This window comes from Amblyomma maculatum, chromosome 3, assembly GCF_055883805.1.
Source record: "Amblyomma maculatum isolate TAMU_Amacu chromosome 3, ASM5588380v1, whole genome shotgun sequence".
Classification (NCBI taxonomy): domain Eukaryota; kingdom Metazoa; phylum Arthropoda; class Arachnida; order Ixodida; family Ixodidae; genus Amblyomma; species Amblyomma maculatum.
In genome coordinates, this window is record NC_139346.1 from 215,587,500 (window position 1) to 215,602,350 (window position 14,851).

At 47.8% G+C, this 14,851-nt stretch overlaps 1 protein-coding gene across 4 annotated transcripts in view; it reads right to left on the bottom strand.

The window, feature by feature from the left end:
- Positions 1–1,842: 1,842 nt before the first annotated feature.
- LOC146197698 (uncharacterized) overlaps positions 1,843–14,851 on the bottom strand; it is a 448,896-nt gene continuing 435,887 nt past the window's right edge. For all 4 annotated transcript variants that reach the window (XM_084599608.1, XM_084599606.1, XM_084599607.1 and 1 more), the window contains exons 9-10: positions 6,528–6,667; positions 1,843–2,800 (exon numbers count right to left, since the gene is read on the bottom strand). In XM_084599608.1, coding sequence (XP_084455734.1) covers positions 2,547–2,800; positions 6,528–6,667 — 394 coding nt within the window. In that variant the 3' untranslated portion in view covers positions 1,843–2,546. The remainder of the gene's footprint in view (positions 2,801–6,527; positions 6,668–14,851) is intronic.

The following is a 14,851-nucleotide window of genomic DNA, read 5'->3' on the forward strand; positions in this document are numbered from 1 at the left end:
TTGCGTGCCTAGAATTCAGAGCGCGTCTGGTTATGACATCAGGAACGAAAACGGGTCACTCGGCAAATTACCTTAAAAGCGAGTCGGTTCCCTCGTGCAAGTTTTGCGCAAGGCGACGCACTGCTCTCTCGGGTATTCTTTTAGCCTCTTCCCATCTCTCTCTCTCACTGCGAGGGAAGAAAGCAGCCGTTCGAGTCGCGGGTTGCTCAGGCAGAGCGAGATGACTTGAACAGTCGTTCTGGGCCATGGAGGAAGGAAACAACTTAGGAGAAGCCCTTGCCATTCTCAATGCATTGGAGATAGTGTGGTGGGAGTGACGACAAAATTTAGGGTTAGCCAAGTCGGGCCATTAGCAACGGCGACGCTGTTGCTATGAAAACTCGGGCCACTAGCAACAGCGTTGCTAAGGGCCCTAGGTACGTGAGCGTCGCGGAGAAAGGGTAATGAAGGAGGAGAGACGTTGCAGTGTCCTGTCGCGGCGCGGCCGCGCCGGCTTCAAAAAATGACGTCAGGGCCTCTCCTAATCTTTCCTTCCTCCATGTTCTGGGCTTTTACGAACGTCCGTTTCCGGTCGGCACCTTCGCTCGTGTCGGCAGCATGCCAGCTTGTCTGAAATGAAAATATGCCAACATTCCAGGCGCTTGTCTTTCTGGCGCGTCAGCACCAAGCCATGTTTGCGTAACAGGAAAAATGAAACAAAGCAAAGGAAAGCACGCGACAACAATGAGCGCGATACCTGATCTTTCGCGCCACATGCAAACAGTTGCCGCTTGTGCATCCAGACAGGCTTGTCTCTTGCGCTGGCAAGAAAAAAAAATCTCTCCTTGTCTTGACAGTAACAGCGCATCGGCATAGCAAACACTTCTTTCAAGTCATTACTTCCGAAACCGAAAAATATCTGGGAGTCCCTGCCACGTGGTGGAACAGAAGCTTCTCGAACTGCGCGATGTTCGCGATAAGGAGGCTTGTTCGGTAGCAGCGGTAAGCATCGGGCTTGCTTGGAGTCCTCCGTCATCAACATGAGAGTCCGCCCGTCGCACTCTTCCGCTTCTTTCGCACAAATTTAACGACACTGCTATTGAGCTTCGCACACCAACGGATGCCGCGATAGCCCACGCATATGCAACCAGGACTGGGAAAGTGTGATGGTGGTGCTTGCAGACAGAACGACTCCTGGGTGGGCGGTTCTTTTTCCTTTTTTTCACCACTGACGCAAAAGAAGACACCGCCGTAACAGGGAACGCGGCCAATATACCACACCTTAATGTCTCATTCTAGAGTCGACGCCGTCGGAAAGATGAGGCGGGCAAAAAAAAAGTCCGAAAACCCCCTTTCGTCCATGCGTCGGCGTCACTGCATCATCACGTCGAATTTGCGAAGCGCGCAAACGCGCAGACGACACACGAGGACACGCCAGCACAAGTAATGGCCGGGAGGCTAGGATTAGCGCTGTAACTATAGGCCTCAGTAGGCCTATGCATTAACCTTGGAACCCAACCACGGCATTGCTGGGCAGGCACAGCCGTCGAGCTGCTGGCTGTCACGGGAGCTGGTTCGACCGACCACTCACAGCACGAGAGACGAACGCGCACAAGGCCCGGTTTAGGCATCTGTCAACCAATGGAGCCGCCTCTCCCCTCCAATCCTGCCAGCTGCGAAACTTAACGCACGACCGCGACGCGCTAATAACTGATATGCTGTGGCTTCCATTGACATATTACATAATACAATGTCAATTACAGGAATTAAGAGATCAATAAAGGCTACCTCTCGACAAACCTTGATCTTAAAACGTCCGCATTGAGCTACTCCCCTTCCCCCCCCCCCCCCCCCCCCCCCCTTCCTGCTCTCTTTCCGTGCATTTAACCTTAGTCCGTCATCTTCTGGCGTGTGGTTTTCTGTACCATAAGATGCAGAGTTCTGATAACCGTCATCAACTGAGCCGGAAAGTGATTCAGTTTAGTTCAGTCGTTCAGTCGTGTCCGACTCTTCGTGACCCTATGGACCATGTCACGCCACGCTTTCCGGTCTCTCTCTATCTTCCTAACATCACATAACTTCATCTGCAGTTATGTGATGTTAGGAAAGTGATTACCTCTAAAGAAAAAGATGATGCGAACAGACACGCCCCTCTTTTTTTTTGTCATGTTTCACTCCATGAACCCTCGATCGCAGACATCAAACGTGTCAGGAGCCCAAATTTCTTGACTCTGCATGTTCAAGCACCTTGTCTAACGAATAAGGTCTTGGGTGGAGCTGTGAAGACCTCTATAGAGGACCGCCCGATCAACTTTTGGTTTTTATCCCAGATGGCAAGTCTCGATCACATGGCCAATTAGAAAGACGTCAAAACGTTGTGAATTACTGTTTTCTCGGCCACACAGGAGAGCCAGGAGAGGCACTCCCTTTGTCGGTTTTTGAAACAAAGATTGCGGTGGTCGCAGTTTCGCAGGTGGCGAGGCCTCAAGTGAAGAGGAGGGGGAAAAGGAGGCTACCGGCGGAGTGACAGAGAGGCGCGACGGGGCATGCGTCGAAGCGCGCCGGCCTCAGGAGACGACGAGGCCGAGCACTGCGAGCGCGGCCAGCGCAGTCCTCAGCAGCAGCAGCAGCGACGACGAGGAGAGGCGCAGTGATGAAGGCGCGGCGCAGTGCATGCCGGGAAGCTGGACGAGCGCCGTGCTGGCGTGCTCCTCGGGCGAGGCGCAGCGCGTCTCTCGGGGCTGGTTCACCACGATGTTGCTCTGGCCCTGAAGCAGTAGCCGCAGCCAGCTCAGCTCGCAGTCGCAGTGGAACGGGTTGTCTGCGCCAAGAGGGTAGAAGGGCGAGGCAGCAGGAGAAACGCGTTACCTTTTGGAGCCTCTGCTCCGGTTCGTCATGGGATGAACTAGCGGACGTAACGCAGGGATCATCCAGAAATGCTAAGCACGAAATTGCGTTTATTCATATCCTCCGTGTCTGGATCCGCATACATTTGCGTGCGAACTAAGGACCCTCATTCAAAACGATGATAATACTATTATGGTAGTATGTCATGTGGAGGTTAGTGTCTCGAATTTGCACGCGGGCTGTTAGGGATGCCGTTGTGGGCAACTTGAAATTGATTCTGGCCACATCGGATACGTTAACTGGCACTTGAAACACATCGGGCGGGGATCCTTGAATTCTTCCTGAATAGAAATATGGCCAACGCAATTAGATTTTGATCTTACGATCTTCGAGCAAACTGCGAATGGCAGTGCTGAGAGAAAGGTTTGCGTCACTTTGGCAACTGAGGCCTTCAATCATGGCGTGCTATAAATAAATATGACAGCGACGCTGTAATGTGTTGCCTCGACATATTTGTGTGGATGAGCGTCGCAAACGCGATCGACAAAGCACTGAAGCCTCTAGACCGAGGCAGCAAAACCTTTCTGTCTCCAGTTTTTCTTAGCTCGAAACCGTACAGCATACTTGAAGAGTTGCAAAACTTAGATGCGACAGTCACTTTCGCGACTGCTGAATTAGAGCCGTTGTCGCACTTCCGTTCCGGATAGCGCAATTGGCTGATAGTTATTTAAAAGCATGATATGCTTTTAGCTGCACTTCTCGGCAATATCAGACGAATTGAGGCATACCTTAACTTAATCAAGCTGTGGAAAGGCACGAATGACACATTAAAAGCGTTCTACATATATCGAAACACATATAGTCACGAGAAATGGGCTTTTACAAAACGAAGAAAAATAACAAATAACCAATGAAACAAAACATTAGTGCTCAGGCAAAATAAAAGCATACATCACAGCATTCACAGCCTGCAAATTGTTTTTCAAAATAGGGGAGGGGGAATGAGGAAGTTAGAGGGGAGGAGAGATGCCTCTAGTTGAACCGTTTCATTGATGTTTAGTGCAGAAATGATGTTTGCTTGTTGTGTTCTGTTGCGTTTACTGGCGCATAAGCAAGTGAGGCGATCATGCGCCAAACACGAGGTTAAGTAGTTTGTTGGTGGTGCTCACAGGACTTTATTCATATAGTTTATATTTTATTTAGGACATTTCCTTCATTTGAAAATCTAGAATGATTGCCTAAGTCAACAACTCTGTGTTCATCTAATAGCAACCTAAGTAAAAAAGGTCAGTCAGGTCAGAAAGCGGTCAGTGTAAAATTGATTTATATATTTTTCTTTCTTTAGTTTTGTGTATGAATATAAAATATGATTTACTGTTAGCTCATCTTCGCCTTTTTTCTCTTTTCGTCAGCAAGAAAAGCATAAGCTGCGTGTGTGTCGCAAGCAAATGTGGCATTAATTTAACTTAGTAAAACACTCCTGGTGCTTGCAGACTTCCATTCTCTTAAAATGAGTTTCACGAAAGGAAATTATTCATTTAGTTCTTTGTTTCAGGCCCCCTGCAATTAGTCCTACAATTCAACTTTCAGTTTACTGAGTATTAACTTCGTGCATCTTTATGGGGTATGTTAACTATTTTTTATTACAGTGACCCGGGCACGTGCAGCAGATGTCTTAACTCGTTCGCTGCCATCTATACCGACGTGGCGCGGAACCGAGCAGAATATTATTTTGTGTGCTCGTGTCGTAACCTTTTCTATAATGTGTACGACGCTTCCGATCAAGGGCTGAACCTCTTTCCTGGACTGTAGCGCTTGAATAAGCTCGTCAAATCAGTGTGGACTATAGTGTTACCGATCTTCTCATTTACTGCTTTGCCTACGGCTGTAGACACCGTGCAGCAATCAGAAGCAAAATTTGATATTCAATTCGGTAACTTTAACATTTTTTCTCACTTGCGCCACCGGTCACTACCAACGTGCGTTGTTGTTTTTGAGCCAACTGTGTAAATTCTGTGCAATTTGCATACTTTTCTTTCAGAGCTAGGTATTCTTGTTCGTGTGGTGATTGCCTTTTTTCAAAAGTGCGTTAACGTGAAGTCGCCCATAACGGGAAATCTGTAACAGAGAAGCAGTGGCCCACGTTTTGGGACATCAGGTAGGGCATAAAATAATCCTAATTATTCACAGTTATCTTCAAAGAGGAGTAGCAATGGCCTGATCAATTGGGGTTTCTTATTGAACCGTGTTCTAAATGTGCGCTTAGTGACACTGCAGTAATATAGGTGTACTGGAAGGGATTTTATTTTCAGCACGCATGCAGATGTAAGCATTTTTCTCCCGTTTGCGAGGGGCAATCGGTGTAGTGCATCAACTCGTTTCCTACTGCAGCTTAATACTTGGTATACTTATGTAAAGCAAGCTTGGCAACTGCACATAGGTGGGTTATCTAAACCGATAGGTATTGCTATTTCGAAAATAGTGGAGGACACTTTGATGTCACCTTTGCAGGTGGATTTCAGTGTGAGGCATGCCTAATGTACGGGAACTTGACACAATTTAAGCACGATTAATTACTCAAAACAATCATCAACTTTCTTGGTATTGGTTTTGGATTACAAGAATATGCTGCGAAATTGAAAGCTGCCAGTATCAAAAGAGGGTTCAGTTTTTAAATTATCTCAATCGCCATTGTGGTTATAAATATTGAAAGCTAAAATTGGACCTTTTAAAGCTTAAATAACGACGTCATTTGTGCACATTCTGGTGTAAAACAGGTTAACGTGATTTTTTGACGATGCCAAACGCATCGACGCTATTTCTTAAATTTGCAAAGCAGAAAAGCCAACCAAGCCGACTGTGAAAAGTATATTTTTGACTAGGCTCGCCTTTTATGTTGACGGACATGAATTTCCCAATATCAATTTGCTCATAAAACCAGAAATCTGAAAGTTGATGATTTAAGTCTAGTTAGCAAATCGTCTTTTAGTTCAGCTCTACCACTTATGTAATGTCTGCATTGCTGTGCAACTAACTCACCTAGGCCACATTGAGGTATCTCTGACTGTTTTTAAGCTGACACACACACACACACACACACACACACACACACACACACACACACACACACACACACACACACACACACACACACACACACACACACACACACACACACACACACACACACACACACACACACACACACACACACACACACACACACACACACACACACACACACACACACACACACACACACACACACACACACACACACACACACACACACACACACACACACACACACACACACACACACACACACACACACACACACACACACACACACACACACACACACACACACACACACACACACACACACACACACACACACACACACACACACACACACACACACACACACACACACACACACACACACACACACACACACACACACACACACACACACACACACACACACACACACACACACACACACACACACACACACACACACACACACACACACACACACACACACACACACACACACACACACACACACACACACACACACACACACACACACACACACACACACACACACACACACACACACACACACACACACACACACACACACACACACACACACACACACACACACACACACACACATCGGTGCTCAGTACCATGAACGTCGAGTATGGATAGCGTGCCCAGCAGAGGCTTGAACACATCGTAGCTGAGGGTAACAATCTCGTTTGAGTGTAGGTACAGCCACTCCAGCGATTTCATCTCATCAAAGGCACCGGCCTCGATGTACTGCACCCTGCAAAGACGAACAAAATAAAAATGTACAGCCCTTACTTGACAACCACTACAACAACAACAAGCACTCAGCGCCACTGTCGTAGAAATGTAAAAATGAATCCTCCGCAGCTGCGCTTATCACTGGCGACTGATTACAGCTCTAATAAAACTCATTTATTCTATCAAGGCTGTATTCACTAAAAAGTAAAGTCAGCTCACAACTATGTGAAAAATCAAATATACTTGCAACAAAGCGTGCAATCGGCCCAAGCAATTTACTACGCAATATTTCTCGCAGGCAGCAACATATAAAGGGCGGTCTTAAAATATAACCTTATGGAAAGTTACTGATGGCTCTTACCAATTCGCGTCATGCTTAGTGTTGCAAAGAAACGCTTTCGATTACTCGGTAATGCGAAATTTAAGCATAGTTCTCCAGATTTTGCGATATGTTAAGGTATATTGGACACGTATATGTGCAGTTCAAGCTTTTTGTTTTCCCGACTAGTCTCCAACTGACAGTTCTTAGTTCTTGAGCGTTAGCAGGATAACACGCGCACCTACCGGCGCTGTACAATGCCACGCCGACCTCGTATCGAGTGGCAAGTTGACGACGTGGGTGGGCTTCTCTAATGCGCGATATGCATAAGCCTATAAGCCGGCGCCAACTGAGCGTGATCCCTGTGCGCTGCCCGTCTTACCGTCCTCATCCCACACTTTATGTCAAGCCCGTGGCCTCAGGCCTGCGCATGCTTATGCGTTACTCAACTGTGACCCCGCGTGAGAAGGGTAATGAAGGCTGTGTACTGTCCCGAGGCGAAACGCACGCCTCAGAACAGGAAGGCTGCAAGTCACGGTAAACGCGCCGCAGGAGCTGCACCAAAGTGCGAAGAGGGTGGATATTTCACATTCGCGTTGACGGAACCTATAGCGGGTCAGTGACCACGATGCCTCTACGACAGGCACGGGAAGCCAGCCGAGAGTGAGGTATGTGCGCAGAAGTAAACAAAAATGTGTTCAAAGGTGAGACGATGCCGTCGTTACGACACCTTGCAAGATACCGCACGCAGGTGAAACTAGTACTCCTTCGACCACTAATTGAGACTTACTGGCAGAATACGATGCACGCCATCGAAATATAAATGCAACGAAAACGCCAGACAACGCGCTCACTCCGTTTTCGGCGGCGAACGGGCTTGCAAGACCAAGAGTGTTCGTGTTTTATAAGTATGCTTGCGCAGTCTTGTCATTAAACTTTGTTACATGGCGCGCTTTCATCTCATACTATTGCGAGAATTCAACACTCCCCTCGCCAGCGCGACGCGGCGAACACTCTCTCTCTCTATTTCACGGGAACTCTCTTCCTTCCCCTCCCGGCCTCCTTCCCCCGGAGCTGCTGCGGAAAGGGGGGGGGGGGGGCGAAAGGAACTGCCGTAGTGGGCCGGGCGATCCCTCTTCCCCTTTCATCTTCTACAGACATTTCTGCAGCGGAGAGATGCTGCGGCGCCGGAGCGCACGGATGCTGCTATGAGACCGAGGAAGAACATTGGGAACTCCCAATGAACAGCTTGGCCCGCTGGCTGTGCCTCGCCGTGTTCTTCAAGGCTGCGGATGTGTCCCGAGCTAGCGGCGAGGCATTTGGCTCCGAGAGCGGAGCCCGAGTTCCGTGAGAACCCCCAAACTATAGAGGAAGCAGGGTGCTCGAAGAAAAAACGGCTCGTGGGCAACCTAACTGGGCTCACGTTAACTTAAAACTAAGTGCGCTGAAAATGTCCTCTGCTTGCGATGCATTAACAGTACTGCATAGAATTGGGTTTTAAGATAGCGTTCTAACGTAAGTCTTGAAGTCTTAAACTTGAAAAATAACGAGGGCCTATAACGTTGCTTTATCATAATCTGAACACTGCCATAAATGTACAAAATTAGAACTACACGCAGTTCATTGTGAATGTCAGTAACTCCGTGAACTGAACATATTTCGAGAGCAAAGGAAATTCATGTTCAGGTAAACCACTGGCGTCTATTTTTATTGATATAGTATCCGAAATATTTAAGTGCCAATCTTGAGCTGTGTCAGAAGAATTAACTCGCATAAGTCACTTGTTGCGGCATTCATCGTAAATATTATATACTGCCGATGCAGCGCACTCTTAAAAAAGTCCGCACATGCGATGCGGCTAGTGCGGAAGCCAAATGTTGCACCTGTTGAGTTTTCAATAATCCCCTGAAGCTTGCGATTAATTAAGCTTGCTTTGAAGGTTTGTCCTTTCCAGCATGAGCGAACCTTCGCGTCCAATTTAGGTGCTGCGAGGGACCAGCATGCAAAATAAATGATAGCTGCTTCATTTAAGGTCTCAATATACATTATGCTATAATACTTTGCCTAGGTTTATGAACCGGGAGGTTGATTTCTCCTCTTTACTATTTTTAGCGGCTAGCTTTTTGAACAACAACAACAACAACAACAACAACAACAACAACAACAACAACAACAACAACAACAACAACAACAACAACAACAACAACAACAACAACAACAACAACAACAACAACAACAAACATGTTATCACTTTTTAACTTCATGAAGTACATGCACTCTCCACAATTGTTTGGCTCGATTTCGACCCCCTGAGTCTCACAGACGAGCATTTGAAGACGAGAAACCAGGAGCGCATTGATCGCCTTCGATGAAGCGAGCGGCCACGGAGGGTGGGTTCTTCGCGCCCTCGGCAGCGGCAGATAGCACAACTCACTTAGAAGAGCTTCCATTGTAACATGCAGCCAGTTCGCAGGCCGTATGAAAGCGCGTGCCACCGCCGCCTCCACTCAAGTACAGCCGTGCTATAAACTTGTGATTTTATGATAGTCACCATTCGGTTTCTTCTCGTGGCATCGTTCGAAAAGGGGTGCGAGATGCACCGTGTGCAGCAGCAACGCTGATACTTTCGCATTCTCCACTGCAGGTTCTGCAATGCACTCGAAGATATACATACATTTTTAATTCTGCTAGTAAAGTGTGCTTCACTGCAGGTAGAATATGCATGTGGTAATGCAGATTAAATATCATAGGGCACGGGATACATTGGACGGTAAATATATCCAATTTCGGAGATGGAGAAAAAGGACGAAAATAAAAACGCTTGTAAGACAATGGATGCGCCAAGGTTAGACTAGAAATTAAACGATCAGCGCATTAAGATAGTATCCGAGCGGATACGATGCCGAAAAGCACGACAAATAAGAGAGGGTTCAGCAGAACCAGCCGCCAAACAAGGGTGCCTACAAAAAAAAAAAAAAAAAAGAAAAAAAGAAAACGAGCTGGAACAAGAAAAATTGAAAAAATATTGCACAATTTGCTTGTAAAATAAACATGCATGCTACCACTAAAATAAATCAATCGCTTTATCAGGCCATGTAAGCGTGTAATTACGACGAGCAGTCTGCTGTACTTCTTATACGGCTTCATAGAAGATTAAGATTTATATTTTTGCATGTTCGCATGGCCTGATTTTATTAACTTTGCGGTAATGTTTGATGCTATGTATAAATACAGTATAACGACTAATGAGTCTTAGAAGATGTAGGATGTTTTCTCCAACTTCAAGGCAATGTAGGTTCGCAAAGAGAATTATTTTGGTGAGTAAATGTTAATGAAAGAACAGAAAACAAAAATTGCTAGCCTCTACTGTTGTTAGTGCCACCAAAATTGCTCATCCAAGTTTTGACAACGTTTAAGGCGTCCAATTTCGACACCTGCTGGCGCTTTCCAGCTTTCAGCTCTGCTTCGCGACAGGAAAGACAAGTTCAGGAGGGGCTACATCGGAGAAGCTGCAGCCTCACTGAGGGGGCCAGCTAGATCACTGAACACAGAGACGAGAGCAAAAAAGAGCCCGAATTAAACGAGCTTTCCTTACGAGTGCAGTCGGCGAGCTCAGCGCGGGGAAAGACAGCGAAACAACGCTACTGGGTAACAAATTTCTCTCCAGACCAATAACTTCAATCCGAACGGGGGTGCGCGGCGGTGGTTTCTTCATGACCAGACTGCCCACTCACTACTCTTGTTATTTTTATCTTATATTTCCTCTAACCTCCCTTTGTTGTGACCATAGTGGCAGAAGCGGGTAAAGGTGGAGGCTGGAGCGCTGGCGACGAGCGATGTAACAAAAAAGACATTGCGTCAGAGTCCAGCCAACCGCGACGACCGCCAATTTCTTGCCTTTCACTGTACACTCTTTTATACTGCCTCGACGCTGCAAGGCAGAGTGAAGAAAGGCACGGCATTCAAGCTGGGAACAGAAGAGTAGCGGGTATTGGGACCGGGGAAACACCGCTCCACTAAACTGCAGAGGAAGCGCCAGAATAAAGCAAACCAACCAACAATTGCGGACAACACAAGGTGCACCCCGCTACCGTTGCTTGTTTTTCTTGCAGTTTCCTTGCGATTAACATGGTAGCTTTTTGCGCCCTCGCCTCGGCTTCATTTTCCCTATCCTCTCACCCCCTTTGTGCGTAACACCTTCTATGTACCAGACGGCCAGGTCCGGCTCTCTCATTTTCTAACTTGCTCCAGGCTCACGCCCATACCCTGACGCAATCTCGGGATGGCACAGTCGTCGTCAAGATGGCGATTAGTCCCACGAGGAGACTTGACTGGGAAAGGGGGAGAGCTCAGGCATGTGCGTATCTGCCAGAAAAAAACCTCGCCCCATCTCTGTGCGCGCGCACCGAAGCCGTGAAAACTACGGCGAAAGTTTCTGGTTGTGTGTGATAGCGACTCCTTTCTGCCTGAAGTCAAAGCATTCTCTGTTTCACTTTGCTATCAAACTGCGCTTTATGGAGGCGCATGGCTTCTTTCATAAGTTGAGCGAGCAACACAACACTTACCCTCCGACAAAAAAGAAAAACAGAACGGGGGGAGAGAGGAGCTTCTTGCCTCCTCGGGAGCTACGAAGAGAAGAGTTGTTTCAGCCTCACAGCCGCACTGAAAGCAAGAACAGCAAGAAAATGAACGTGTGTTTTTCTTAATCTTGATTCGCTTTCGGGATGCTTCGCTTGGGTTGCCACAGGTTTATGAGAGTCTCCGTATTTTACGAGCCTTTGGTGAACATTGAAATCACTCTGAAGTTGAAATCCCCCTAAAGCGGTCGAAGAAAATTCTAACGGGTGAGAAACCAAGCCAAACAATAGACGCAGCTACTTGCTTCTCTAACACTTGCGCGGAGCAGACCTCTCATATTCGTGCTTTCAAAGGCCCTCTAGAGACCATTAACTCTTAGCCTGAACGCTCTGACGGTTAGTAAAGCAAGATCTTAGCGCTAAAAACACTGTTAGACAAGCGCACACAGAGAAGCGGCAGTGGTACCCCAGAGAGAGAGAGAGAGAGAGAGAGAGAGAGAGAGAGAGAGAGAGAGAGAGAGAGAGAGAGATTGCTTTGCGTGAAGACAGCAGAGGAAGAACTCCTGGAAACCCTTCTGCAGTAGGTCACCTCCAATCCCATAAGCGGGTTACGAAATTTGGAGCCCGCCTTAGCATGGTGGCCCCGAGGAAACACAAGCCATATGGAACTCAACCACAGTTCTCTCGCCCTCCACCTCGCCTTCTTTTCTTCAAAAGCGTCCGCTCATTGAACTTGATTGAAATAGATAAAAGAAAGCACAATAAACGCGGTCAGATGACAAGGAAGCTGACCAGAGATTAATGGGTCACAAAACAGAGAAGTTATTACCGCAACTAGAGGTCTCGTCGGGCGCATTTCTTAACAACGTAGAGGAACAAAGAAAGTATAAGGGGAGACAATGAAGCAGGCATTAATGGCGGGTGGATCGCGGAAGATTCTCAGAAAGAGGACAAGCACAATAAGAGCAAGCAGGGAGATGCACATGCAAGCAAGGAAGATGGCGTCCGCCGTTCTCCTTTCAGAGCTTTAGAAACTACCCTCGCACCGTTACCTGCCCTCCCTTGCTTAACCGAAGAGAAGGGACTGGATTTGTGAACCGCAGTGTGCTTCGCGCAGCCTTTTCTTACCCTTTCCTTGCCCAGCTCCCCTTTTCTCTCTCGTTGCCTCAAAGAGCTCCGTAGAACAAAGGGATAGACGGACAAGGCAGCCCAGAACAAAGGAACGAGCTCGAAGGTGATGGCGGAGAGCACAACTCTGGTGCGCCTAAGCAGGGGGTAAAGTAAGCGCGCATACAAAGCGGACGAGGGGACGACATTCGAGGAGATGGGGGAGAAGGTGAAAGAGATAGAAAGGAGCGGTTTGTGTACTGCGTATGTGCTACGAACGGCATCGCGATCTCGGAGAGAAAGCTAACGAGCAAGTGACCGAGGAGAAAGGGCTACGGCGAACACAAGTCGGATGAAGCGGGCTAGACAAGATGCATAGTGAAGAGGAAACAGCATGCGGGTATCTATGCAGCGCAGTTGATGAGAACCAGCGGATAAAAGAAAAGACGCAAAATAATTAACAAAGAAAAGCGGAAGCTGCTGTGGTGAAATGAACTGGAGGTCTATAAGGCGACGTGCCACTGCTTACATGGCCCACAAGAGAAAGAGAAAAGACGGAATAAAATGCTCCAGACCCACGCCACACAAAAGAGAATACAGGGGAAGTGAGGACGGGGGAAGAAATGGAGGGAAAGAGGGAGGGAGGAGGGGAGACTTGGAGGAGAAAGCTAATGCTGGGTAAGAGGCAAGAGAGTAGGGAGCCAGCGCCTTTTCCTATCTTTCCCTTCCTTCTTTACAGTGTTAGGAGTTAAACAAAGAAGCCAAGGGAAAGGAGGAAGAGGTCGAAAAGGGAGAAGAGAAAACGCTGTATTTATGTACCGGTAAAGGCAAGCCAAGAATCAAACATGGCGCAATAAGGGAAAGCAGCTCCGTGTCGTCTTGCGGTGTCCATAGCAGAAAAAATACACAGAGCTACTAGTAAAAAAAAAAAAAAGAAAAAAGAAAGCGAACGTAAAAAAAAAAAAAAAAAAGAAGCATCGCAGCGAACAGAAAGGAGTTCGCTGCCGGCATCGAAAGAAAGGAGAGGCCAGCGTTATCTCCGCATGATGTTCCATAAACGATCGCCTTCTTTCCTTATGTTACTTATTTTTGTCTTTTCTTCTCCCTTTGTTTTCCCAAATTTTTTTGGCTTCTTCTTTCGAAGCTTGAAGCTTAGTGTAACGAATGCAGAAGAAGATAGTTCGATAAAGGCATGCTGAAAGCGAAGGAGCTCACTAGGCGAAGGAAGGGTGAAGTTGAGAAGAAAAAGTGAGACGGCGACACGAGTCTCGGGTCAGCCGCAGCGCGCAAAGACAATGGTCGCGCGCGCGATGTGAACAAAGAAGAACGACGTTGTGCTCGCACGCGCCCACACTGGAGTAAAGGCATCAACTGGACCGGATTGGGCGGAGCCGCGACGCTGCAGACAAAAGGAAAGGAAACGGTAATTCGACGAACCGATCTGACCGACCAGTGGGCCAGGCCGCGGGGCGACTCGAGAGGGAACGATCGAGGAAGAAAAAGAACTCGGAGAAAGAAAACAGAAAGAGTGCAGGCGGCTTGGGACTAGCCGACGACGAACCAACGACAGACGCTGCTTCTTCGGCGGCTGCTGTCCGCTTTTGTGCAGCGAACGGCGGCGCAACGCCAGAGATCGTAACAAGCGATGCTATGGACGAAGCAGCCGTGGTTTTTGTCATTGTTGGAAGGAGGTAAGGAGTAAACGGGGAGGCAGCAAAAGGCGGAGTTGGAGTAGGGAGCGTTGTATATCGATACGGTGAATAGAAAAGACGTCGTCCATGGAGTGCACTTCTCGTGGGCCGTTGCCGCAGCCTTTTGGCGTATCAAAGGAAAGCGAAATGCGTTGCTCTGCTACGCTGCACGCTGTGGTCTGTCCTCTCGTGCGCCGCTGCGCCGTCGACCAACCACTGGCGAGTCTTCTTCTTTCCATCTTCCTCCGCGGTTTTCGTCTCATTCTTTCGTTCTTTGATATAGATATCTTTGTTCATCGCTTTAGTTTCTCCGATCATCTGAATAGAGCCTCTCTTCATTTTCCCTTGGTGGCGTTTCTTTTCTTTCGATACGCGAGAAGATGAGATAGCACCGCCAACTGAGGATAGCAGGGAGAAGAGCTCGGCCAGAAGCGACCAGGCAAGCTGCTTTCGACTTCAGACGAAGCGAACGTGTGCATCGCCGGAACTATTGACAGGGGCAACACGTG